This window comes from Aedes aegypti, chromosome 3 (genome assembly GCF_002204515.2).
Source record: "Aedes aegypti strain LVP_AGWG chromosome 3, AaegL5.0 Primary Assembly, whole genome shotgun sequence".
Taxonomy (NCBI): Eukaryota; Metazoa; Arthropoda; class Insecta; order Diptera; family Culicidae; genus Aedes; species Aedes aegypti.
The window spans coordinates 340970555-340996453 of record NC_035109.1 but is presented as its reverse complement, the minus strand read 5'-3'; the positions used below and the strand labels follow the sequence as shown (position 1 = coordinate 340996453).

At 34.5% G+C, this 25899-nt stretch overlaps 1 protein-coding gene across 1 annotated transcript in view; it reads left to right on the top strand.

Moving 5' to 3' along the window:
* The first annotated feature begins 14762 nt into the window (after positions 1-14762).
* The window catches only part of LOC5577476 (thiamine transporter 1), a 33750-nt gene continuing 22613 nt past the window's right edge, over positions 14763-25899 (top strand). Inside the window, exon 1 of the mRNA XM_001656459.2 lies at positions 14763-15557. Coding sequence (XP_001656509.2) covers positions 15047-15557 — 511 coding nt within the window. The 5' untranslated portion in view covers positions 14763-15046. The remainder of the gene's footprint in view (positions 15558-25899) is intronic.

Here is a 25899-nt window from a genome sequence, read left to right as displayed (position 1 = left end):
CTCGAACTTCAATTTGAATGATGCAAATTTAAGCTAATTAAGGTGAAAATTAATCGAAGCCAAATTTCAAATTTTCATGAGCACAAATCCGGAGAACCGAATACCTGTTTGAGCGGAAAACCTTATCGATTGGTCACCACCAGCTAGTGACTAATCGATTAAGTTTTCAGCTTGAACGGATGTTTGGTTCGCCAGATTTGTGCTTTTGAATATGTGAGGTTTGGCTTCGATTCATCTTCACCTTAAAACTATACAGGACTTAAAATTTTCCAAGTAGGTCACAGTCCTTATCAACAATATGGCGTTAAATGAATGATTTGAGTTTATATGGGTGAACCGTTATTTTGTGCTTATGCGCAAGCGGTCACGCCCTGTAGCTTAAGTGTACGTTTTAAGCCACCGTGCGTGATCGTTGTGAACCTGTCCCTTTTGACGTCAGAGCCTCCTATCACCTACCGTTTGGACTAATATTCCGAACACTCAAAGCTTTCAGTTATTTATAATGCAGTTCAGAGGCATGCATCAACGAATGTTTGTGAAAAAAAAATGTTTCTCCGATAGATTTAACTGTAGTCTTCTTGTTTTTTTGGCTCCCATACAATGGCTTGTTTTTTTTTTAACTCCCATAGAGTAAAGTGGGACAAAAGTTCGAGTGGAGCAAGAGTATCTTTTTTAGATTTCTAGCTCAATTCAAAACAAAACTTATAAATGTCATGGTGGTTCGAATGCCATTCAAGCAAGAGACTTTCACTACAAATATCATAACAATCGATTGTGGTTTGGAAAAGTTATGACTATTTGTTGGTTCGCCCTATAGTGGGGCAATCAGCGGGGTAAAAGTTCGATCCATATATAAACCCACGGAAAAATCTCAAATTATCCCAAATCCACATATTGTCTTTAAATTTAGCGAAACTGGCCTGGTAATGCGAAAAAAAATCAACAAAATTTCACATTTTCACTTAGGGTAAGTAATCCATTAGTTGTGGGTGTTCCTATAGTTGCAGTAGTGCCATTTCCACTGATTTCATTACATTAGCCACAAAACCGACACTGCCAATCGACGTATTGGCTTGATGATACGCGGAATAGTTGAAAAAAGCATTAGTAACGCACACTGTTGGATTGTGCATTGCATGCAAGGTGCGTGCTTCTGCTGAACTGCCATATAAACAGACGTGTGAATGTTTATTTTCCCAAGTTAAAAATTTGCACGAAAATCTATTCGCCAACAAAATTCCTAAAAAAATATAATTGTTCGAAGAATCTCTCAAGGAATTTTGGATTTCTAGGCCTAGAGTAATAACTGGAGAATTCTTTTGAACGATTAGTAAAAAACAATCTGGAGGAAATTTTTGAATAGTTTTGGAAAGAAAATAAAAAAAAATCCTTGAGTTGCATATGCTTTCAAACCAAAATAAGCTATTAATAAGGTTTTCTCTTTGTCTTTTTGTTATAGAATGTGTTTTCAATTTCCATAACATGTTTTGTTATTGATATATGATTCGATACTTAGTTAATAACACATTGAACTATTGAGTATGTGTTTTGATATTTTGTTATTTATTCATTATTGAAATACTTCGGTTTGTTATTGTGCAGGTGTTATTGATATGGAAATATGGTATTATGTTATGCTTCTCATTACAAACTTATGAAGAACATACTATGGTATACAGGTATTTTAAATTGAAATCAAGATAAGGTATTCGTTTGCCGGATGAGGATTTCCTCGGAAGAAAGAGGAAAAAATAAATTTTGTTTTGAAAGATCTTCTAGAGCGACAATTGGAGAATTCATTTGAAGGATTAGTGAAAAAGTATCTGTAGGAAATTCTAGTACAGTTTTGAAAAAAGCTAATACCTGAGGAAATTACTGAATGTAGTAGCTTTGGAGTTCTTACTGATTTCCTAGAGCGAATTCTGGAGAAAATCTTCTAAACATCCCTTGAAAAATTGCTGGGAATATTAATAGATAAATGTCTGGAGGGATCCTCGCTGGAATTTCTTCAACAATTCTTCCAAAAAAACTTTTGAACAAACGTCATCTGCTGTAATAAATTTTATGAATGAGATTGAGCTTGATTGGCCGCCCGTGGTTGCTACTCCAGTATCGCCAGATCAGCTGCACTTATACAAGGAAGCAACTAGATGACTGCTTGGGACTAACAGACACCCTCAGTGTATAATTATGAGTGCTGGTGATCTTCTATTTTTAGGCAACAATGGCGCCTGCCACGTCAGAACGCAGACCAATGAGTGGAAAGGGGAGGAATTGATGATACCCCTGCATCTACGCCAGTTCATGCGGGAAGGAGTACAGGTGGTAATTTTATGGCAGGAGCGCATTGCTGTTTGGTTAGCAGACTGCCTATGTCTTCTGTCTCTGGTTCTAACAAATGCAATGAACTGTGATAGAATAAGAGTGGAAGATAGAAGCGAATGAAAGATACAACTACAAAATACGAGGAAAGAGGCGGGCCTAGGATTCAATCCATGACCATATGCTTATAAAGCAGAAGCGGTAGCCATTAGACCATCAAACCCGTCTACTGCTCTTTTTTGAATGATGCCATAAAATAACTAGAATGTTGATCAAATCATTTTGCAGAAAAAAAAACCTAAGAAAACAGCGAAGAACTTCTAGAGAGTGTGCTGTGGGAGTTATATGGGAATTGGTATAAAAAACGTCAAGAGATTCAGCAATACTTCGATATATTATGGCGAGGGTGATCGCATTGAAATGTTCCATAATATATACAGGGTTGGTCGTACATACTTTGAAGAAACCATCCGTTGACTTATACCATAAAATATTTCTCAATTTATGTTTATGACGGCAAAAGAAAGTTCTTGTAGGAATTATCCCAGGACTTTCACTATAGATATTCTCAATCGTTCTTGTCACGAGCCAGAAATTTTGGGGTCATGCACAAACCATGTCACCCTTTACTAGGCATGAGAATACTACAAAAAAAAACCCTATTAATATAAGTACGAATTAGAATAAGTACGACGTATATTGAACAGATGATAAATAGTTCAATTTATTTGTCGAACTTTTTGCTGATCTTGTTTTATTTTGTTAAAGCATTGATAGAACAATTCTTTGACTGTTCTACCCAGGTGTTCTTATGCGTAGTACATGTCCTACCTGTCCTATCCACTTCCCGCGTCAGTGAGTATACACTCGCCATTCGAATGTTAACCTTCCAGTAGGGTGCGGCTTATTTTTCAAAAGTTCTCCAAACCAAAAATTCGTGTGCTCTACTGAATTCAAATCACATATAAAGAGAAACCTCAAAATCTGAGCCAAAAATATTAACATTTAGGGGTGGCGCAAGCGTCTTGACGGTGAATTTTCAAGTTATAAAAAATGACCTTCAGTGAAGTAAACATAACTTTGTTAGTTTTCAAGCGATTTCAAAATTTTTAGCATCAATACCTTCAAAATTAAATTTACAAAAACTTTGTAGAACATCAAATTTGTGTAAAATCAAAACAAGTTTAAGTTAAAAGTAATTTAGTCCAAATTTTTCCTCATTTTACTAAAAATTTCAACTTTGTTTGACCATAACTTTATGATTACTCAACCGATTCCAAATCTTTTTACATGCTTTTGAAGCTATTTTAATTGTTTTCAAACCTTCCATACAACACATTTTACTGAACAAATGTCTTGACCAAGTTATTCAGCAAAAACTGCACAAAAACATGTTTTTTAACGAAAAATGCCAGTTTTTTTTAAATTTTTGCCAGCTAAATATTGTCTCTAAAGCTGAAACTGTTTTTTTCTCATTTGTTAAATTTTTGAAAAGGACTTTGCAACTATTTTTAAACAATTTTGAAACAAAAATATGTCTGCATATGTTGAAAAAAATACGCACTATTCAACTCGTAATACAAGCAAGATGCCTTATAAATTTAAGTTTTATAGAAAAAATGCAATTTCCGGCGAAAAAACTTGAATAATCAAAAGAAATTTGATTTTTGCATTAAAAAGTCATGTTTTTGGATAGTTTTTGGTGAAAAACTTAATCAAAAACATTTTTAAGAAAAATGTGTTGTATTAATAGTTTGAAAACAACTAAATTTGCTTCAAAAAATGTAAAAAGATTCGGAATCGATTGACTATTCAAGAAGTTATGATCCAACTAAGTTGAAATTTTTAGTAAAATTAGAAAAAAATTGTATAAAAGTATTTTAAACTAAGACTAGTTTTGATTTTAGACAAATTTGATGTTTTACAAAGTTTTCATAAATTCAATTCTGAAGATAACGATGCTAAAAGTTTTGAAATTGGTTGGAAAATAACAAAGTTATGTTTACTTCACTGAAGGTCATTTTTTATAACTTGAAAATTCACCTTCAAGACACCTGCGCCACCTCTAAATGATAATATTTTTGGCTCAGATTTTGAAAAATAAGCCGCACCCTACCTTCCAGTCGTCGCGCGGTTTGCCAACGTCAGAATCACAGCGCTGCTGTTGTGAACGAAAAGCGAGTTTTTTTTCAGCAGAATTTTCACACAGAATGATTTATTTTATATTGATGATTATTGCTAATTTATCTAACGATTGCATATTAATGAAAATCAGTTGGTTTTGCACTGACATATCTGAAAAGGTATCTACATACTTTCTGCAGATATACATGACAGGCTACTTATCCTTAAATGTCCATATGACAAATCAAAACGGTAGTATGTTTTGCGAAAATATGGAACAACATTTCGCTTCAAATGCCGAAATCTGTGCTCAATCTGTCTCAGCTTTCAGCTTTGATTAAAATTCCAAACAGCAATAATAACTAGTACCGTAGTCGTGGGTAACATTGATAAGTTTTTTTAAATATTTATTGAAATTTTCAGTTGAAAATGCAAATATTGCAAGTTTTACACTTTCAAAACAAATACTGGCACTCATCGCTTGTGACTATATACTGTATTAAGTTTACTGGAAGTTTAAAGCATGTTTAAAAAAATGTTGTATGTTTCTTTTTTATTTAGCTGATATGGGGTAACATTGATCATCTATGCAAACAATGATCGGTAGTATTGAAAATGTTATTACTTACTAAAATTAAGGTCCCTGAAGCCGAATACGAAGGGCAAACTCTTACCAGTCATTTACATTTTGAGTTATTTTAAAACTGAAAACACCTTGAACCGCGGAATATGCCTATAGGTAGGAATTTTCTTAAACAAATTCTTCATTCCTTTCTTATATTTATTTATTTATTTTAACTTTGAATTTAGAAAGAGGGAAAAGCCCCTTTGAGTGATTATCTTTACAAATCGTTCTACAAAAAGGCATAAAACCTCTTTATCTTTTCAAATAACGTTATAAAATAAAACTATGCTAAAAGCTCAAACGGAATAAATCCATGGCAGAGCCAAAATCTTCAATGAGGACCAGGACGGATGGTTTACTTCAGAATCAGATCATCAAAACTAAGTCGGTCAAGAAAATTATTCCTTCAACTCTGAAATGAGAGAGAAAAAAAAAACAGAAACAGAATCATACAAAATAAGAAGCATCATTTAAAAACCTGTAAAGTGTTTTCATAGATCGAAGGTGTTTACATCCTAAAATATCTCGTACAGATGAAGGGAGATAATTATGATTTCTATTCAAATCATTAATAAATTTAATTCTAGGAATTGTATATTGAGTATATTGAAAAACAATTTTATCAATATCCTCATAGGATTCACCACATTCACATAAGTTAGAGTCACTAATACTAATACGGTATAAATTACTATTACAAATATAATGATTCGAAATAAGTCTGGATAATGTACAAATAACATTTCTACCCACAGACAAATTGTTAGACCATGTTGATTTATTAACAATAGGCAAAATAGAATGACACCAACGGCCTTTATCACTAGAATTCCAAGAAAACTGCCAGTTGTTTGCAGAATATTTTTTTAGTTCGGAATAATATTCTGATGAAGCAATTTGACGATCATATAAAATACCACAGCTAACACCTAATTTAGCTAACGAATCAGCCTGCTCATTACCATAAATATTTGAATGGGTAGGAACCCAAACAAATGTTATAATGTATCCCTGAGTATGTAAATGAAATAACTCTTCTTTCAATTTCAAAATAATGTGATGAGTTTTCGAATTCAAATTAATTGATTTAATTGCATTCAAACAGCTCAAGCTATCTGTATAAAAATATTTTTTGAAAATTTTTCGATCAATGTAGATGTGAAATACAATGCAATTAATTCAGCAACAAAAATTGAACAAGGTGATTGTAATTTAAAAAAATATGCCGGATAGTGATTATATACATCAAAACCAACAATATTTTCAATCAATGAACCATCGGAAAAATAAATTTGATTTGTGTCAAGACCAACGAATTTACGTTTGCAAAATAAAGGAGCAAAACGAAAATATTCATTACTGCAAATTTGTTTTAATTCTTCATACAATGACAAATCAATGTTAGGTTGTAATGAATGAATATCAATGGCATAATTATGGAAATCAAGAGCTAAAGCTAATACAATATTTACAGAAGAGCAATAATTAAAAGAATCTAAAATCCTACAAGAGGGATTTATTTCATGTAAGCATTTAAGAATATTAATAATTTGATGATTTGTACTAAAACATTATATCATAAATTTACAATTCAATTCATGTAAACGAGTTTTTAATGGATAAATGCCAGATAAAACTTCAAAAGATTTTGTGTGAGTTGAATTCATCAATTTCAAACAAATTCTTGGACATCGATATTGTTTTTTTTTTAAGTTTACAACAATGAGTTTGTACAGCACTAGCAAAAGTAAAACATCCATATTCCAGAACAGAACGAATAGTAGTTTTATAAAGTATAATCAAATCAGAAGGATGGGTACCCCACCAAGTATCTGTTATGGTTCTAAGAAAGTTTATTCTCTTCGCACAAACTTTTTGAATACATTGAATATGTTTATTCCACAATAATTTCGAATCAAACCATATTCCTAAATATTTATACTCATCAACTTGTTCAATTGCATGACCATCGAGAAATAAATTAATGCTGACGGCAGAACGCTTACGTGAAAATAAGATGAATTTTGTTTTAGAAACTGACAAAGTAAAACCATTGTTATGAGCCCAAATATCAATATTATCCAATGTATTTTGCATAAAGTGACGAATGATTTCTCTATTATTTCCACTAATAGAAATAACATTATCATCAGCAAATTGATAAAATTGAAAACCATTTGGAATGACAGAAGAAATATCACTCGTTAACGTCACTATTAAGTTTATTAAACAGTAATCAAACAAAATAGAATCATTAGCCACATAAACATCCAGAAAAGTAGAAACAACATCCTGCTTTCTATTAAATGAGAGATGAATTTGTGAAACTAAAAGGGCAGTGCAGTCCCGTGGCCTTTTCTAAACCCAAATTGAGAAGCCGATAAAATTTGATTTTTTTTTTAGCCAAGACAATAAACTTATAGGTCTACGACTATCTATCAAAGAAGGATCCTTGCCTGGTGTTACTAAACTAACAACCTTGATTGAACGCCATTCTAAAGGAAAAATATTATGATGAAGAAAGTAATTATACAATCCCAACAAATGAGTTTTCCCATCAATTGGTAAATTGATCATCAATTCCTGGAGAAGTATTATTAGTTATAGATAATGCTAAATCTCTTTCTTCCAAAGAAAAAGATGCAGACAGTTCAGGGAAGTAGTTATATTTTTGATTATTTTTAAAATTTATAGCTCTAAGACAAAATGTGGACAAATTTTAGATGAAAATTGTTCGATCCAATCCTCAGAATATTCTAAAAGATTAGAAGGAGAATAATCATAATCTGAGAGAGACTCGCGAAGAGGAAAAATATCAACGTCATATGCAGCCCAGATTCCCCTCTCACGAAACGTCAGCCCACCGTTTTTATGGCTGAAAAAGTGAAAAGTATTGTGTTCAAAGTAAACTGTTATTAAAAACCTCTGTCGGCGGAGCAGTTTTTTCCAAAGTTGCTGATAAATCTAAGCAGAAGATTAATTATTTCTAATGTCTGCTACGTTTGCTGGCATGAAATTTCACTCAAACGGCTATTTATGATTCGATGTGATGCAAACTCAATCATTTTTTGCTAAGAGGTTCATGTGAGGATTTGAACAGCAAGCGCATAATTGGTTTAAACACAAAGTGGAATAAGAAAAAAACTCAGCAATCACAGAAAAAGAAGACCGTCTTCGCGAGTCTCGTCTAAGATCATAATTTCTCAAATTTCTAGCTATAAACCATAGAGTAGTTAATGATGAATTTCTATCAAGACTTTCAACGAAATGTTTCCAATAATTTATTTTTTTATACTTTGTAACTCGAGTAAATTGAGCTTCAACCTTACAATATGAAAAATAATTTTCCCTTGTTCCAGAACGACGAAATCTTTTGAAAGCTTCTGATTTATTTTTAGATGCTAATGAACAATCATTATCCCACCAAGATGAAGGACGTCTATTTGTAATGTGCAAATTTGAAATGCTTTTTATATTTTTGAGATTAAATCAAACAACGATTTAATAATGCAGAAAATTGCTTATAATTTTCAAGTGGCTGTAAAGAGTTATCAAAATTAATTAATGAAAACGAAATAAGATCATAAAACTTTATCCAGTCCACATGTTTATATAAATCAGGAACAAATGACTCGTTAGGTATATGACCACAATTAGAACGAGCAATTTCGATCAAAATAGGTAAATGATCACTATCATTAGGATCATTGATAATTTTCCAAGAAGAAACAAATGACAAATAATTAGAACAAAATGAAAAATCAATACAAGAATGATGGGCAGGTGGAATAGCAATTCTAGTGAATGAGCCATCATTAAGTATATTCAAATTAAGTTCATCTACTAATTCCATAATCAAATTTCCTCTCCCGTCTGTAGTATCGCTGCCCCAAGCTATATTGTGTGCATTGAACCTAATATGTAAAATGGAGAAGGAATTCTATCCAAAATATTTCTTATTTGAGGTAAAGAAAAAATAGTATTGGGAGGAATATAAAAGCAAACAATCGAAAATTCCTTATTATATTATAATTATAGTAACAGCAATATATTCTATTGATGAATCAAGAGGAAAATCTAAATATTTCAACTGAATACCATTACGAATGCCAATAAGAACCCCTCCAGATGGAATATTCGAATATAGGATCCTATCTTCACGAATAATATTAAATGAAGAAATATGTAATGTTTTACATTCAACTAACCAAGTTTCGTGTAAACAAAATATGTCAATACTTCTTCTTCTTCTTCTTCTTGTCATTGACGTCCTCACTGGGACAGAGCCTGCTTCTCAGCTTAGTGTTCTCATGAGCACTTCCACAGTTGTTAACTGAGAGCTTTCTTTGCCAAAGTTGCCATTTTCGCATTAATATATCGTGTGGCAGGTACGATTATACTCTATGCCCAGGGAAGTCAAGGAAATTTCCATTACGAAAAGATCCTGGACCAACCGGGAATCGAATCCAGACACCTTCAGCATGGCTTTGCTCTATAGCCGCGGACTCTAACCACTCGGCTAAGGAAGGCAATACTAAGATTTGATAATAATAACTTCAATCTGTCAATTTTAGGAATAATACTACGACAATTCCATTGTAAAATATTGAAGTTTTTGGAATTGATTGAAGCCATTAAAACGAAAATAATGCAGAAAAGAGGGATCCAAATGAATTCAAGTTTTCAAGAAAACAAGCAAAAAATGGTAAACATTTTTTAATCAAATTTTTCCAAAAATCGTTTATATCTAATAAATTTATTATTTGTTCTAAAATATTCAAAACTGAATTATCATTACTGTCATCAATGTTTGAAGGATTAATAGCATTATCTTTGGATTTTTTATTTGAAAATGTTTGGTCATTATCTGTTCTTTGAAATCCAGGAATTGTTTTTGAATTAGAAGAAGTATCGAGAGGAGGGAAATTGTTGTCAAAAGATGTCGATGGTTGAGAATCACAATTATTATTATATTTAGATACTAAATTGGCTCTTTTTCTCTTGGTTGGAGGTTTGTAAATAAATTGATTAGAATTTTTATTTAAATTATCATCATCATAATCTGATAATGAATCGTAAATATTAGCATAAGTTAAATCACCGGATGCTTCTGAAATTTCTGAATAAGAAAAGCGATTTTTAATTTTAATTTGTTGATTAAATTTCTGCTGATTAGCTTTGTAAACAGAACAATCCTCAAAAGAACTGTGGTTTTGTCTACAATATAAACACACATCAGAATGTGCTTCACATTCTGATGAAAGATGGGCATCTCCACATTTAGAACATTTAGGTTTGTTAGAACAATAATTTAAAGTATGTCCAAACAAAAGACAACGAGTGCAGTGCATTAAATTAGGGTAATAAAGCCTAACTGAATAAGTAACATTATCAATTGAGACAAAATCAGGGAGAACAGATCCAGCAAAAGTAATTTTAATACAGTTGGAATGTACATAATTATTATCATTTCCATTAAAAGATAATTTAGATAATCTATTGTAATCAAGAATTTTTACAGAAGAAATAGATTTGTTTTTGAAAATACCTAATCCATAATTGATAACATCCTCACAACTTAAAAATTCGTCATACATAACACCACTAATTTCGCATGATTCGCACGGAGCGTATACACGATACGAATTTGAAAATAAATTTGATTCGAGAAGCGCATTTTTTTTATTTTATTTCCACCGTCTTTGACATGAAGTCACACAGACTGAATTACTGTACTGCATATTCTAAATATTAACTCTAATTCTACCACGAAATACATTTTTAGACAAGTTAAAATCAAATACATTGCTTTTGACGTTAAACACACGAAGACAGGCATCGAACGGATTATTCTGACCATAATTTGTTCTGTGATACGGTATGGCCAGGAACGGGTAGTTCCGTAGTTGCCGTGGTGGAATATTCAGCGGGACCTGTTCCAATAGTGCAGGGCTGTCAATGTTCCCTTGCAAGACGTCGAAAATAAAGAGACACTGCATTTCTACGCGTCTACTCCTCAATGTTTGCAGGTCAATCCGCGAGATCCAAAAACTACTCTTAATTTGTCCTTAGTTTGTATATATATCTTGATTTCTTTTACAGATTTGTATCGTTTATACACCTCTACAGAAATCAATGAAACATTAATTGGTTTATCTTTTTTTCTAAAATAAACCGGGTATGAGCCAAAAAAAGTAGCCGGAAAAATTTGAACTCTAAAAGGCTTGGACGTTGTACCAGGAGGTACAAAATTATCATCCTCTTTAGAATTTGGCGAATTCCTGTCGGTTTCCATAATTGGAAAACAACGGGGCAAACTAATACACAATAAAGAATAAAACACCTACTAATAATTATAGATAAAAAAGAAAAAGGAAACAAAAAAATGTACTCAGCTGAATTCTAATAAAACCAAAAATGCAGAGGAAACTCCAAAAGTTTTCTCCCTGGAAATTCTTCAGGCTTAATAATCAACCAGTCTGTCTGAATGAAACGCTTCGCAACGATCTCTTGAATTATTTGCATCCAACTGATCGGAAAACTTCTTCTCCGGAACGGATCGCTCTGAAGAACGAGCACTCTCCAAACGCTTGTAACAATGTCCAAAATGACGAAACGTATACCACAGACACGACAGCATACACGGAAAATGAATCCTATGAATTCTTGAGCAGCTTCTATGGCTCGGGAAATTTTCTCCTCCTGATTCCTTTCTTATAATAAGTAGTCAATTTTGACGATTTGAAAAGTTTGATACTTATGAAAGTTTTGACAACGGAATCGTTTTCGGCGATGCCATATTTATTAAACAACATATTTCCCTTGCTTACATAATTTGCAGAACTTATGTGAGACATGAATCTTTGGTAGTGTCATTCATTAATTAACTCATTACGCGTGGTAAAGATGGACAAGTTATGGGTGTCATTCATACTCAAAGAAATCATTGTTTCGAACAGTTGAACAATTTGCCCACGAACAAAACTTAATTTTCACAAAAATCTTATTTTTTGTTAGTCAATAAATATAGAAAAGACAAGCACTATTCATGCATTGAACATATCCCAAGAATAAATGTTAATTCGTACTTCCTACTAGGAGGGACATTCCGATCAATGTTATCCCGCTAATTAATATTACCCCGTTTTAGGGTATTATTTATAATAACAATGATGATTTCGCAATCGAATCTATTTTAGCTAGTTAAACTAGTTAACAGCATCTGATTTTATATGTGCGATCCAGATACAAGACTGGTGATATTGTTGGCGCGATAAAAAGTTAGAATAAGATTCTCGCCAAAGATAGATTATTCTCAGAATCTATGCGAGCTCCATAACTTCGAAAGTGGTGCATTCGATTCGTATCCGGATGCGCTCTAATACGCCCTACTTCCGAAACAAAATATCTTGCATGGATACCGGGAGAAATCCATTTTAGGCAAACTGCATTTTCATGTACAATTCGTGCTGAAAAAGTCATAATTTTGCAACTAGTTGCATAAATAACTATTACGCAACAAGTTGCAGAATGATGATTTTTAAAGCACGAGTTGTACTCGGCGAGCCTCGTTGGATAACTACAACGAGTGCTGTAAATATCGAACTCTGCAACGAGTTGCGTACAACATTTTTTTGCAATTTTCTAGAAGACTACTTGAGGGTATCAGAAACCATATCAGAATCACGGTGCTCCAATTACCGTTATTATCAAATAAAATATACCATTCAAACGGCAGTCAACAGTTGATTCCTGACGTTGTTCTGCACCTCTGGGCCGATTTTTAAAAAAATCCTTAGGCAGAATTTTGAGTTACGCCTTTTTGAAGTTTATATGATAGAAATCACACGAAATATGCCACTTTAACTTGTTTAAACAAAGAGATTTTAATAAAATTTTGTAGTTTTAGTTTTTTATATTGTTTTAGATATTGAAAAATATTTTTTTCTAAAATTTTTCTCGACCGACATTTGAAAAGGGCCAATGCTTTGTTTGATTATTACTAATAAGCCAATACACGAAAAATGATATCTACCAAATTAACGCCTGTTAGTGATTTTAGGAAATTGTCCAAAGCATTCAAATTTGTATGAAAAATTCTTGGACAGGATATGCAGATACGCCCTTTTGAAATGTATGGAAAGAATATGAAATATGGGATATGGTGGATTCTGCTCCATCTGTAATCAACGGTTAGCTAGGTGCATACATAATCATTACACTTTTGCGTTTGTTCTTATTTCATTCAATTTAGCAAGTTGCATAGAAAAAATATAATGTAACGCAGAATTTTCCAATTTGAGACCCCCTTTCCTCCCCCCACGTTACAGCTTTTGTATGGAAAATGTATGAACCGTAACACTACCGAACCCCCTCGTTACGTAATATTTGAACGATTCCAAATTTACACGTACACATATTGTCTATACTGGCATTGAAAAAGGACCAAAATATAATGAAAATATACACATTTCAATATAGCTGAACAATGACTGTATCAAAGTTGACCGAAACACTCGAACATCACTTATCTGTACCTATATTATACGTCTGTATTCTATTCCATTCTATTTAATTCTTTTCTGTTTTAATTTGTTCTACTCTATTCAATTATACTCTACTTAAATTCATTCTACTCTGATCCACCCTTCTTGTTCTTATACATATTTTTACAAATAGACACTGTATTAATTATCAACTGCGAGCAAAAGATTTGAATGATACACATTCGATATTTGTACGGCTTTTTAGCGCACGAGTTGTACTCGGCGAGCCTCGTTGGATAACTACAACGAGTGCTGTAAATATCGAACTCTGCAACGAGTTGCGTACTAGTAGTTTACGGAACAAGTTGCAGAATGATGATTTTTACAGCACGAGTCGTAAATTTGTCCTACGAGGCTTGCCGAGTAGGATAATTACGACGAGTGCTGTAAAAATCGAGTTCTGCAACGAGTTACGTACAACATTTTTTGCAATTTCGTAGAAGACCACTTGAGGGTATCAGAAATTATATCGGAATCCATTCACCATTATTTTACAATTTCTGAAAAATTGTTTTGTTATGATTCATTACGCAACTCAAAATAGTTGCGTAATGAGAAAGGGTTGCGTAATGAATCATTACAGCACTGGTTTCAGTTGCGTAATGACTATTCCCGCACTGCATACTTCAGTGCAGGAAAGTAGGCCGTTTCATGACAGATTGGCGTGAGGAAAAACAGCCTATTACGATGAGAAATTGCAAAAAACATTTTTTTGCAATTTTCTAGAAGACTACTTGAGGGTATCAGAAACCATATCAGAATGCATTCACCATTATTTTGCAATTTATGAAAATTGTTATGTTATGATTCATTATGCAACTCAGTTGCGTAATGAAAAAGGTTTGCGTAATATTCATTATGCAACTGTTCAGTGTTTCAAAATAGATTGATTTCATAAAGCCTTTTTTCATTTTCAGTGTTCAAAATGGAATTGAATACTATAAAATTGAGTTGCAATATACCACCATTTCCTGAAAATTTTATGACATATTTCAATAAAATATTTTAACAAAATCTCCATATAAACTCGAGAGTTCGGGATATGAGTCTGTTCGGAATTTGAGACAAAGCGTTATATTCTAGTCGCAACCTGCAAGTATTTCCGCGCGTTCCTGATCATTAATTCGCTCATTCTAGCGCGTGCCTCCCGTCGTCGTCGATCTAGCTGGAACTTTTGATCGCGCGCAACTCTAGAACAACTAATCCGGTATAGGAATCGTCGACATCCACTGCATCTAATCGATTGTTAAACGCCTATTTAAACCGAGGTGGGGTGCATTGATGTCCGGAAAGATGCTGCCGCTTCGATACCGTTCGGGTGCGCTAGTGTTTCAACGGCATCCGTATCAGCTGTACTAACGCTTGGCAACGGAACTAATTTCGCGCGAATCGTGGCTCATCCTCCGGTCTTGCAGTCAGATTGAAAACTATGGAACAGTGGGGAAAGATCGCAATTGTGTTAACCTTGTTTGGCTTTCTTAAGGACTTTCGGCCAAGTGATCCATTTGTGGTGCAATTTTTGAACGGTTCGTGGCACAATATCTCCGCCGAGCAGATTAACCAGCAGGTGTTTCCGGTGGGGACTTATTCGTACGGGATTCAGTTGGTGATAACGTTTTTGATTACGGACTACTTTCGGTACAAGCCTTTGATTATCCTGTCTGGGGTGGCCGGGATCGGCTACTGGGCATTGTTCGTTGGAACGAAATCCTTAGTGTGGCTACAGGTAGCCGAAGTGTTCTATGGGACTTACAAATCAGCGGATGTTGCGTTTTGGTCCTACATATATGCGCGAGTGGATAAAAGCTGCTATCAAAAGATTACATCCTACACAAAGTCGGCGTCCCAGTTGGGGAAGTTTGCTGGCGCTGTTGGAGCACAGATCCTGTTGTTCTATGGATTGGTGGATTACCTGGATCTGAACTACGTCTCACTAGCAGGTAGGCGTGGGAAAGTCGTGCTCGATAATCAAGTGTTTACTTTATTGATTGGTGCATATGCAAATCCAATTGCCCGTATCTATCAAATGAAGGCTATAACCGACCATTAACGATTGATTGTTCGATTATCGATGAACTTTTAAATTAAATGGTGATAGGAAATCACGCTTTGAAAATGCTTTGAATTTGACGAAGAAAAAGCGCAACTGTTTCTTGTCTAATATCATCTTAGAAGTTTTCTGAAAACGTTGATTTTTGGAACACTTGATGTCGAACTAAGCTATACTCGCTAATAAGCGTGGGAGAATTGCTTGCGCCATCGGGGCATGTATAATTTAGTGTTGACTTGATTGCTAAATATGCATATGTAAATCGAACTGGGCACCATTCGTGCCAATCAAAAGGAAAACTACTACAGTGACGAAATCAAAGTGAACTGGTAATGGAAATAAGGGAAGCCATTTAAATACTACTGCTATCGTTTTTGTTTCATCCTCAGCCATTCCAAAGTTTTACTTGTAGGTCAAGAAAATGCTTTTAAAAAGCTGATCTCGATATTGCGATAGGGTCGAGGTACCAATAGCCGCATAGCTAAGAACAGAAAAGTCAAGGGCATTATTTTTACATCATCTAAAAACCTTTTTTTTATTGGTTTTGTGAAAAAATATGAAAACTACGAAAACTCATATTTTGTAATTATTATTGCTTGTGCCACTATAGGAACACATGTGCCTATAGTAGCACTATTTCTAATTTCTGTTTCTATAGTAGCACTAGCTACACGGCATAGGCAAAATACAAACCAAAATCGTATTTTTACGAAACTTCTATATTTTTCCTTTAAAGTGTGGGTCAAAAGCTTTCGATTGACGTAAAACAGTTCTTAATTCATCAATTATTTTGTTTAATAAAAAATAGTTTCTCTTAGTAGGAACAATTGGTTTACTATAGGTGCAAGGAGCTTAAATTTTAAGCAAAACTATTTATTTCGGTCATTTTTTGAACAAAATCGAGCTGTCTATCAATGGTACTTAGATAAATAGATCCTGACCTTCATGACAAAAAATATTTTGCGCCGATTTATTGCAAAACGGCTGTAAAAAGCCACTAATGCGACTATATATAATCAATTACTTAATCTTCCACTAGGTATTTATTTTATGTCGGGTAAACATCTAAATATTAACCAAAGTCCTACATAAGAGCAAAGTTTATATGCCTTAGAACTCATTGCCCAAGAGTACCTAATGTATCTCACCATGAATTCATTAGGGATCTCCTAAGAGAAAATGGCTGTCAGAATTCGCTGCAAATATATAATTATCTGTACAACTCTTCAGGATCTTATAAGGCCTTTGCCATAGATCAAGTATTAAACAGGCTAGTAATCCACACAAGTCCTAACCAAGAATAAGTATCTCCAAGAATCCGCCAAACAAGAACTCTTAAAAAACCTTAACTTATTTTAAACCAGGCTTTCAGTAGGAAAACACCAAGTTCCCTTAAGAAATTGTACCAACAATTGTTTTATATTAGCTTTCCGGCGACCACTTGGAATCTGCTAAGAATTGAAAATCAGCCAAGGATCTGTTATAAAATCTACATAAAATTTTCTAAGCAAACCACTAATAAACTTTTTAGTAATTTTCCAAAGAACCTTCCATTACCTGGCCAATTATCGCCTAAATTCCCGTTAGGATTACCGCACTGATCTCACAAAGAACTATCAATAAATCTCAATGAAACTCTATCAAGGATTTTACCAAGAACCTTGTAGGGAAGTGCCTTTATAGAACTTTTTCAAGGATCTCAATGACGTTTCATATGATCTCCTTTGAATCGACTCTATCAGAAGGCCGGCTCCAAAGGCACGTTTCCCACCAGTTGGGATATTTGTGCCAGTATGAATTGCAAATATCTCTCTGAGAAACCGACGAATTTCGTTTAATAAAAAAAAGAAATCGTTAACTATCTCTCTAGCATCTCTCCAAAAAAATAGTTATATCTAATGCGAAGTTTGAGTTTCAGCCAGTCGTGTATGTTTTGGAAATCAATAGGGCGATATTCAAAACTGAAAAGGCAATAGATGGCTCTTTTTCAGTGGTAGTAAAAACGAAATCCTAAAGTAAAGAAAGCACCACGGAAGATGAACTAAACACAAAAAATTATGTATTCACTTTACACTTGAATTCCAATCACTACTTTTTTGACCCAGTTTCCTAATTGCAAATAATTTAAGTTTTTCATTATTTTTCATACGTTTTGACAGTTCTCCGACTACCATTCTTCCATGCGCTTGTGTTGAAAGTTTGAGAAATTTGAGAATCCAGCGTAGCGCGATCAGTGGGTGGAATACAAACAGCAGTGTCGTCGCTCGGCGGCCAGTGAAAGAAACTGAGTGTTCGAAAGGTTGTTGCCTGTACTTTTTGCCGCTGGCGCCAGCTGTTAGCATTTAAGAACGAAATAAACAGTCGTTACCCTATTGATATTCTTATATTGGGAATACATATTTTTCCCGGTGCGTTCTACAATTTCCCGGATATTTCTCGTATTTTCCCCGGTCATTTGGGATTCACGGGTTTTTCCCGCTTTTCCCGGATTTTCCGAATGGATGGACACCCTGCTAACATGTCATGGATTGGCATCGCTCTTTTCTCATCGTGGTCAGAAACCCATGCAGTACTATGACAATTAAAATCACCAACGATTACCCAAGGCGCAGGAATGGTAATTGCGACTATATGGTACTGTCTACTAAGGGAACACCGACCCTACTGCTTTAGAATCTGTCTTTTTTTTTTGTTCTGACTGCAGGCTCGTGGCGTACTTTGTGGTGACCTAGATTCGATGGTATTCACCACCATTGATCATGCAGGAGAATGGCAATCTCTCACGCGGAACGATCCTTCTTCGCTGATAAGGAGTCAGCGCACCACACCTTACATGCGCATGAGTAAGCATTGTCTGTTATTTACGATAAGGTACTGTCTGGAAGCGCAGTAGGAAGCGCGCGTGAGTGCTTAATTTGTTATGAATCTCAGCACGCCTAAGTTGAGGTATTATGTCACGTGTGTGGGGCATCGGAAATTGTTTTCGAAGACAAAAAAAGCAGTACATAAAACATGTTCAAATATTTTACAATGAGTGCAACACCCCGTCCCGTGAATGATTAGATATCATTTGGATTCTATACCATTACCCGGAATACCATTACCCGGAATGCAATTTACCGGAAGACCATTTACCGGAATGTACCATTACCGGGAAAAAACATTTACCGGAAAAACCATTTACCGGAAAAACCATTTACCGGAATGCACCATCTACCGGAATGCACCATTACCCGGAAAGTCAAATGTTCCATTTTCGACGACCGTTATCAGTACATTTGTATACAATTTTTATTTTCTTCCATTGATGCTCAGCACAAATTATGTCACGCTGACCATGGACATTCTCGACTCCCTCGGTTTCCATAACCACTTCTTCGAAAAACATCTTCAAACAGCTATGGACCGAATATGTTGTTCTTCTTGCCGGCGTTACGACTCAACTGGGACAAAACCTGCTTCTCAGCTGTTCTAGGAGCATTTCTACAGTTAATAGCTTAGAGCTATTTATGCATTCGTTCATAGTTTGACAAGTATGTAAGTACTTTAGCTCCGAAACATCGTCAAATTTGCCAACCAGAAATAATTTTGAACCGGCGGGATTAAATTCTGCCAACCTCAGCTTGATCTTTCTGAATAGCTTCATTTAGCCGCAACGTAGGCCTTAAGCTATGAACGAGAAAAGGAAAAGCACTAATTTTCGACCTACAAGAAATCTGTGCCAATTTTCGGACTTTCATACAAAGTAGGCCAAAATCGTATGAATGGGTCGAAAATTAGTGCTAGGTCGAAAATAGGTGCTTTTCCCCTATCACGATACCAAAATTTGATTGAACATGTAATTTTTTGGCGAGTTAATTAGAAAATAATCAATAGATAATAGATATAGATATAGATCGGAAAACTATGTATTGAAATTAAAGCTATAAAACTAAACATTACAGACAAGGATAATAAGAATGAAAGGAATTATTTTTGCGAGGCTGATGCAAATATTAATAATTTTTGTTGTGTCCAAGACTACTTTGATGGTACGAGAGGGGGTGGGGGGGATAAAAATATATAAGGAACGAACAAAAAATCTTAAATGAAAAAAAAAGTTATTTTTCAAGTTTTGAAATTTTCAATAATTGTTGAACTTTTTTTATTCGTCCTCTGAATCGGCATTTTCCCTAATTTTTGTGCCTTGAAAAAAAAATAATATCTAACTGATTTAAAAAAAAATGATGGATCTCTGTTTTCTCCCCTCCAATATTTTGGTAGATATAAAAGAAAATTAATATTTGTGTCAGCCTTATGCATGTTTAATGCCAAATACTAACGAGTTTAGTATGAATAAAAAAAGCCTTACAAATAAGGTAGGGTGCATTTCAGAAAATGTAACATCTCAGCATTTGAAAATGTTTGGAATTATGATGGTTATCTTATTCCCTTAAGTTAAAACAGTTTAGAATCCAATTTTGATATTGTATCAAAATACAAAAAAAACTTATCTTGCGAGGAAGCGACATACAACAGTGCAATTCACTTTTCAGCTTGATGGTTTGAAGAAAGCTACAAAAATCAAGACGAAAACTAAGAGCGTCTCGGTGATTAAAAGTAGGGACACTATTCGCCATTGTGACGTCTGTCTTTGGATTCCGAAATATTGAACCTCAATAGATCTACTTTTCTTTGAATTTGCTTGATTGTGCTATTTGTCTGTACCCGAATTCAATTACAGGGTAATACACTAGAAAGAACAATAATCAATCAAAAGTATAAGATTTTGGTCATTTTCGACAAAACACATTTTGCCAAAATTGCCAAGATCGGTGGAACTCGAAAGAACTGTCAACCAAATAAAGAAGGGTGAATATCAGATGGCCCGAAATAAGTCATTCTAGAAAAAAAGGACATACGGGGGATATGCATCCGGTTGATTGACGTTTGTGGAAACGACATTCGGTGAATTGACACTCAGCGAAAAGTAGCACAACCAATCTATTAAAATTCTAATCTTCTAATTAACACTACGGACTGCCTGTTCCGGTGGTAAAAGTCCACCTCACAGGTGACCCCTAATTTATGGTGTGATGCGTACCGTGCCTAGGAATGAATGGTTAGGGGGGTCTAAATAAAACCTAACCGCTAACGGAGCCTGTGGGGTACCAGTGCGCCCTCCACAGTATTGAGTCCTTCCTGTGCTACCCGGAGCAATGGTGCAGGTGACCTTGTGTTTCTCCGAGATAATCGACTGCCCTTCTTCAGTCTCTATCCTGAGGCTTAATAAGGGTGGGATTATGAATATGTTGACATTTAATTTAAATTATCACCTATATATCGCATTAGGCGGCATCCACAAATTACGTAACGCTCTAGGGGGAGGGGGGGAGTAGGCTCAAACGTTACGACTCATACAAAAAATTGAAAATTTTCATACAAAAAGCGTTACGGAGGGGGAGGAGGGGGTCAACAATTTCCAATTTCAGCGTTACGTAATAAATGGACGCCGCCTTATGCGTTTTACACAGTGTATTCTGTGCTCTTTCGCCTTTGGCGACTTTAAATAGATACCGATCTGGTTTTTTCATTGCTGGTCTTTTTCGTGCTGAGATTGCCAAAAGCTTAATCCTGTCTAGTTTGGGTAGTGGCTACGGTTAGGTTAGCTCAGATCAATCTTTAGTATAAAAGAACAGCAACGATCAATCTTTGCAGACTCATGCAAAATGGTGCAGCCCAAGTGGTGCTAGTTCAAGAACCCTACTTTCGTAGAGGGAACTTCTATCTAGGTAACCTTGTGGACCCAGTTTTTGCTACTTTCAGCAAACTTGAAATGGCAAACTCGCGCTCCATGCCCCGCGCATGCGTGCTCGTTAATAAAGCTATCGTTGCTACACTCATTTCTGAGTTAACTACCAGAGATGTATGTGCTGTCACAATCGATGTTTCTGTTGGTGACCTCAACAGGAAATACGTCTATTGTTCGGTATATTTACCACATGATGAACCATCCCCAACGGATGACTTCAAACGAGTTGTCGTACACTGCGTAACAAAAGGCCTTCCACTGATTGTGGGCAGTGATGCCAATGCTCATCACATCATCTGGGGCAACTCGGATATCACTTTGAGAGGCTCCAGTCTAGTAGAATACTTAAGTAGTACAGACCTTGGATTACTTAACATAGGAGGGATTCCACGGAGGCATGCAAGTCGATTCTGATCGACCATTTCAAAAATATCTGATACTTTGCACAGTTTTTCAGTTCCATCTAAATCGTCATTTTCCGATATCAAATCTTCAAGTTGAGTCACGACTAACTTTTCAAAAGGGTGTATGTGAAAATGGTTCAAAAATATTCAAAAAGCTGCACAGCAAAAACGGTTCGTTCGATTGTTAGACAACTGAAAAAACAAAGTTAGACAACTAAATAAAGATTCCAAAAAAAAATACACACACTAAAAAAAATATTTTTTTTTGCATTAAAAAACATCATTTTTGTCACAAAAACTCAAATATCTCAAAACCCTATCGGAATACCAACGTATTTTTTTGAGGGAAAACGGTCCATTATATTAGCTATCTACCATAAAAATTTGGTGATGGTAAGCCAATAAACAAAAAAGTTATGACATTTCAAATATTTCACAAATTTGACACTTAGTGAACATTTTTTTTTCATTGTTAATTTTTTTTAGGACCGCAGTTTGTTGCTGAATTTTTTGTTAAGGGTACCACATGAGGTTAACAAGTTGTTTTCATGAAATTTTATTTAATTATTCATAACTATTATAGCATCTATTAGAAAGTTAGACGCGATCCAGTGTTGTGATCTAAAGTCTTGATAGTGTCATATTTTTTATTGTACGTAACTGAAGAAAAATTCTCTCAATAGCGTTGAAACCTTTTGATAAAAGAAACCTATAAGAAATCTAATATTGAAGACAAAAGCTACAAAAAGAAGGTTTCCTTATTCAGGTATACGTATCACAGGCAGTGAGTTTACCTGCAAAAAGTTTACCTCGTAGAGAACAAGGCGGGTCTATACCCAGGTGATCTAGTATACGTAAAGCAGGTCGGTTTTCTCGGCGCTGGTTTTCTCCACAAAGTTAAAATCTGATTACACCTGGGTATAGACCCGCCTTGGTAGAGAATAGACTTTGTTAATCATATTTGGGAGAAAGCGAGTAACTTCAACAACATCAAAAACATGATAGGTACATACCATGAACATACTCACGAAAAAGCTAAAAATATACTACCACTATGGTTATAAAAGATTTAATTGTAAAATTTTTCTTCAGTCAAGCAAACGACACCAAACTAGTCAGTAAAAACTTAAAAGTGATTTTGTTTATTAAAATCTAACGAGCAACATGAGTAGTCGCTTTCTCAACTGTTGCAGGCCGTTTGCAGAAAAAAAGTGTTCGAAAGAGCTACGAAATCTCACCGAAAGCACCATAGATAAACTGAAAGCGGCTGGTTATGCTCCAATGTCTACATTGAATACAAATTTACGCATTTGTACGTCCTGCCGTTTAAACGTTGACAAACGGGCAATCTGTACATCATCGGTGGATCAGGTTGCAGGAAGTTCGAAAACAACAACAACTGAGGAATTACTAGATGCACCGACAACAACTGAGGAGTTACCAGAAGTACCAAGTGCAGATAGTCTTGCCACGGTACCATCAGCGACATCTGTTTCAACAAATCAATCAGAAGATGAGTGCATCCAGAAGGTCAACATCGAACGCTTCAACGAAGGGATAGCTGGAATTAAAGTGACTCCGATTAAATGGACGAAGATGGGTTACGTCAATTATCCCGAGAAAAAATACCTGTACGAAGAAACCTCTTCAAATTAGGACCTGAGGATGTGGAAATTACAGACTACGATGAGGTAATTATGAATATGAAGGAAAGGTTCTCGAATCTAGCCACGACAAGGAAAGAAAAATTATTGATTTTGTCGATGCTGCCAAGCTCTTGGTCTATTCAAGACGCCATTGATGAGTTCAAAACCAATAGAAATACAGCAAAAGAGGCAAAACAATTCAAAAATAACTGTCTTGCAACCAAAAATGCTAGGTCGAGTACTTCATTAACAGATGAGACAAAAGAAAAAATAATTCAATATTTTGAAGACGATGAAGTAAGTAGAGCTATGCCTGGCCAAAAAGATTATGTATCTGTAAAAAAAGATGGAAAGCGCCAAGCAATCCAAAAACGATTAATGATGACTACTTTGAAAGAAGCGTATACACGCTTCAAGGAAATTAACGAAAATATTAAGGTAGGTTTTTCCTCATTTGCAAGCCTTCGTCCAAGGCAATGCAAGCTTCTATCCAATTCAGGAACACATAATGTTTGTGTGTGCACAACACACGAAAATATTAACCTAATCTTACATAGTTTGAAATGAATCAATTTATCAAAGGATATTAAAATGTTAACTGGTAGTCTTTTGTGTGAAAATACAACATCAAATTGCTATCTACGATCTTGTTCGGATTGTCCAGATTCTTCATCATTGGAAAATACTTTATTCGCTGAGTTTGAAGAAAATTATATTGATCAGTTATCATTTGAGCAATGGGTGACCACGGATAGGTGTGACCTAGAAACTATTGTAAAACCTGTAGATGAGTTTGTGTCATTTTTTTGCTTGAAATTAGAAAGTTTAATTCCTCACGACTTTATTAAAACAGAGCAATCCCGCTTTTTAAAAAATACGAAAAATACATTACAAGATGGTGAGTTTTTAGTCATTTGTGATTTTTCTGAAAACTATAGCTTTGTATTGCAAGATGAAGTGCAGTCCCATCACTGAAACGTACAACAAGCTACAATTCATCCATTCGTTATTTATTTCAATGGAAGTACGCAAATTGAACATTTTAGTTTTATTGTAATTTCCGAAGATTTAAGACACGACTCAGTATCTGTAAATTTGTTCATTGCCAAAATGATTAACTTTTTACGCGTTGATAAGGATAAAGAAATCAGAAAGATATATTTCATGTCTGATGGAGCAGCATCGCAGTACAAAAACCGTAAGAATTTTTCGAGCCTATGTCAATTTGAATCAAAGTACGGAATTGATGCAGAATGGCATTTCTTTGCTACGTCACATGGCAAAGGTCCTTGTGATGCTATTGGAGGAACCATAAAGCGCATGGCCACAAGAGCAAGTTTAGCCAAAGAACGTGAGCATCCAATTAAAACTGCAAAAGAACTATTTGATTGGGCGAATCGCAGAAAAGAAGAAGATTTAACAAAATTATCATTTTGTTTTACTACTACTGAAGAGTACGAATTAACGGCATCAGAGCTCAGCGAGCAATATAATAACGCGAAAACGATCCAAGGAACCCAAAAATTTCACTGTTTCATTCCATTGTCAGAAAATAAAATTAAAGCAAAACTATACTCGAACTGTACTGATAATGATGCAAAAGTGTTCGATATTGTAAAAAAATTGAATAACAATAAATAAATAAATAAGTATGAATAAAATGCTTTCATGATCTCATAACGCATACCCAAATCCAAAACTTTTAAAGTTTATATATAACATTTAGAAACTCATCGATCATACTCTAAAAAAAAATATCCTGGTAAAAAAAAAATATTTTCGTGTAATCTGTTAATTCATTTTAATTTATACATATATACATATACATATAATATTTATACATATACATAATATTTATACATATACATAATATTTATACATATAATATACATATAACTAATGAATACATGAAAACGACTTGTTTAATTCACGCAAGGCCCTTAACAATAAAATCAGCAACAAACTACGGTTCCCGTAATAATTTACACCGAAAAAAAAAATTTTTTTTCTACTTAATGTGAAAATTGTGACATGTTTGAAATGTCATAACTTTTTTGTTTATTGGTTTACCATCACCAAATTTTTATGGTAGATAGCTAATATAATGGACCGTTTCCCTCAAAAAATTACGTTGGTATTCCAATAGGGTTTTGAGATATTTGAGTTTTTGTGTCAAAAATTATGTTTTTTAATGCAAAAAAAAAAAAAAATTTACTGTGTGTATTTTTTTTGGAATCTTTATTTAGTTGTCTAACTTTGTTTTTTCAGTTGTCTAACAATCGAACGAACCGTTTTTGCTGTGCAGTTTTTGAATATTTTTGAACCATTTTCACATACACCCTTTTGAAAAGCTAGTCGTGACTCAACTTGAAGATTTGATATCGGAAAATG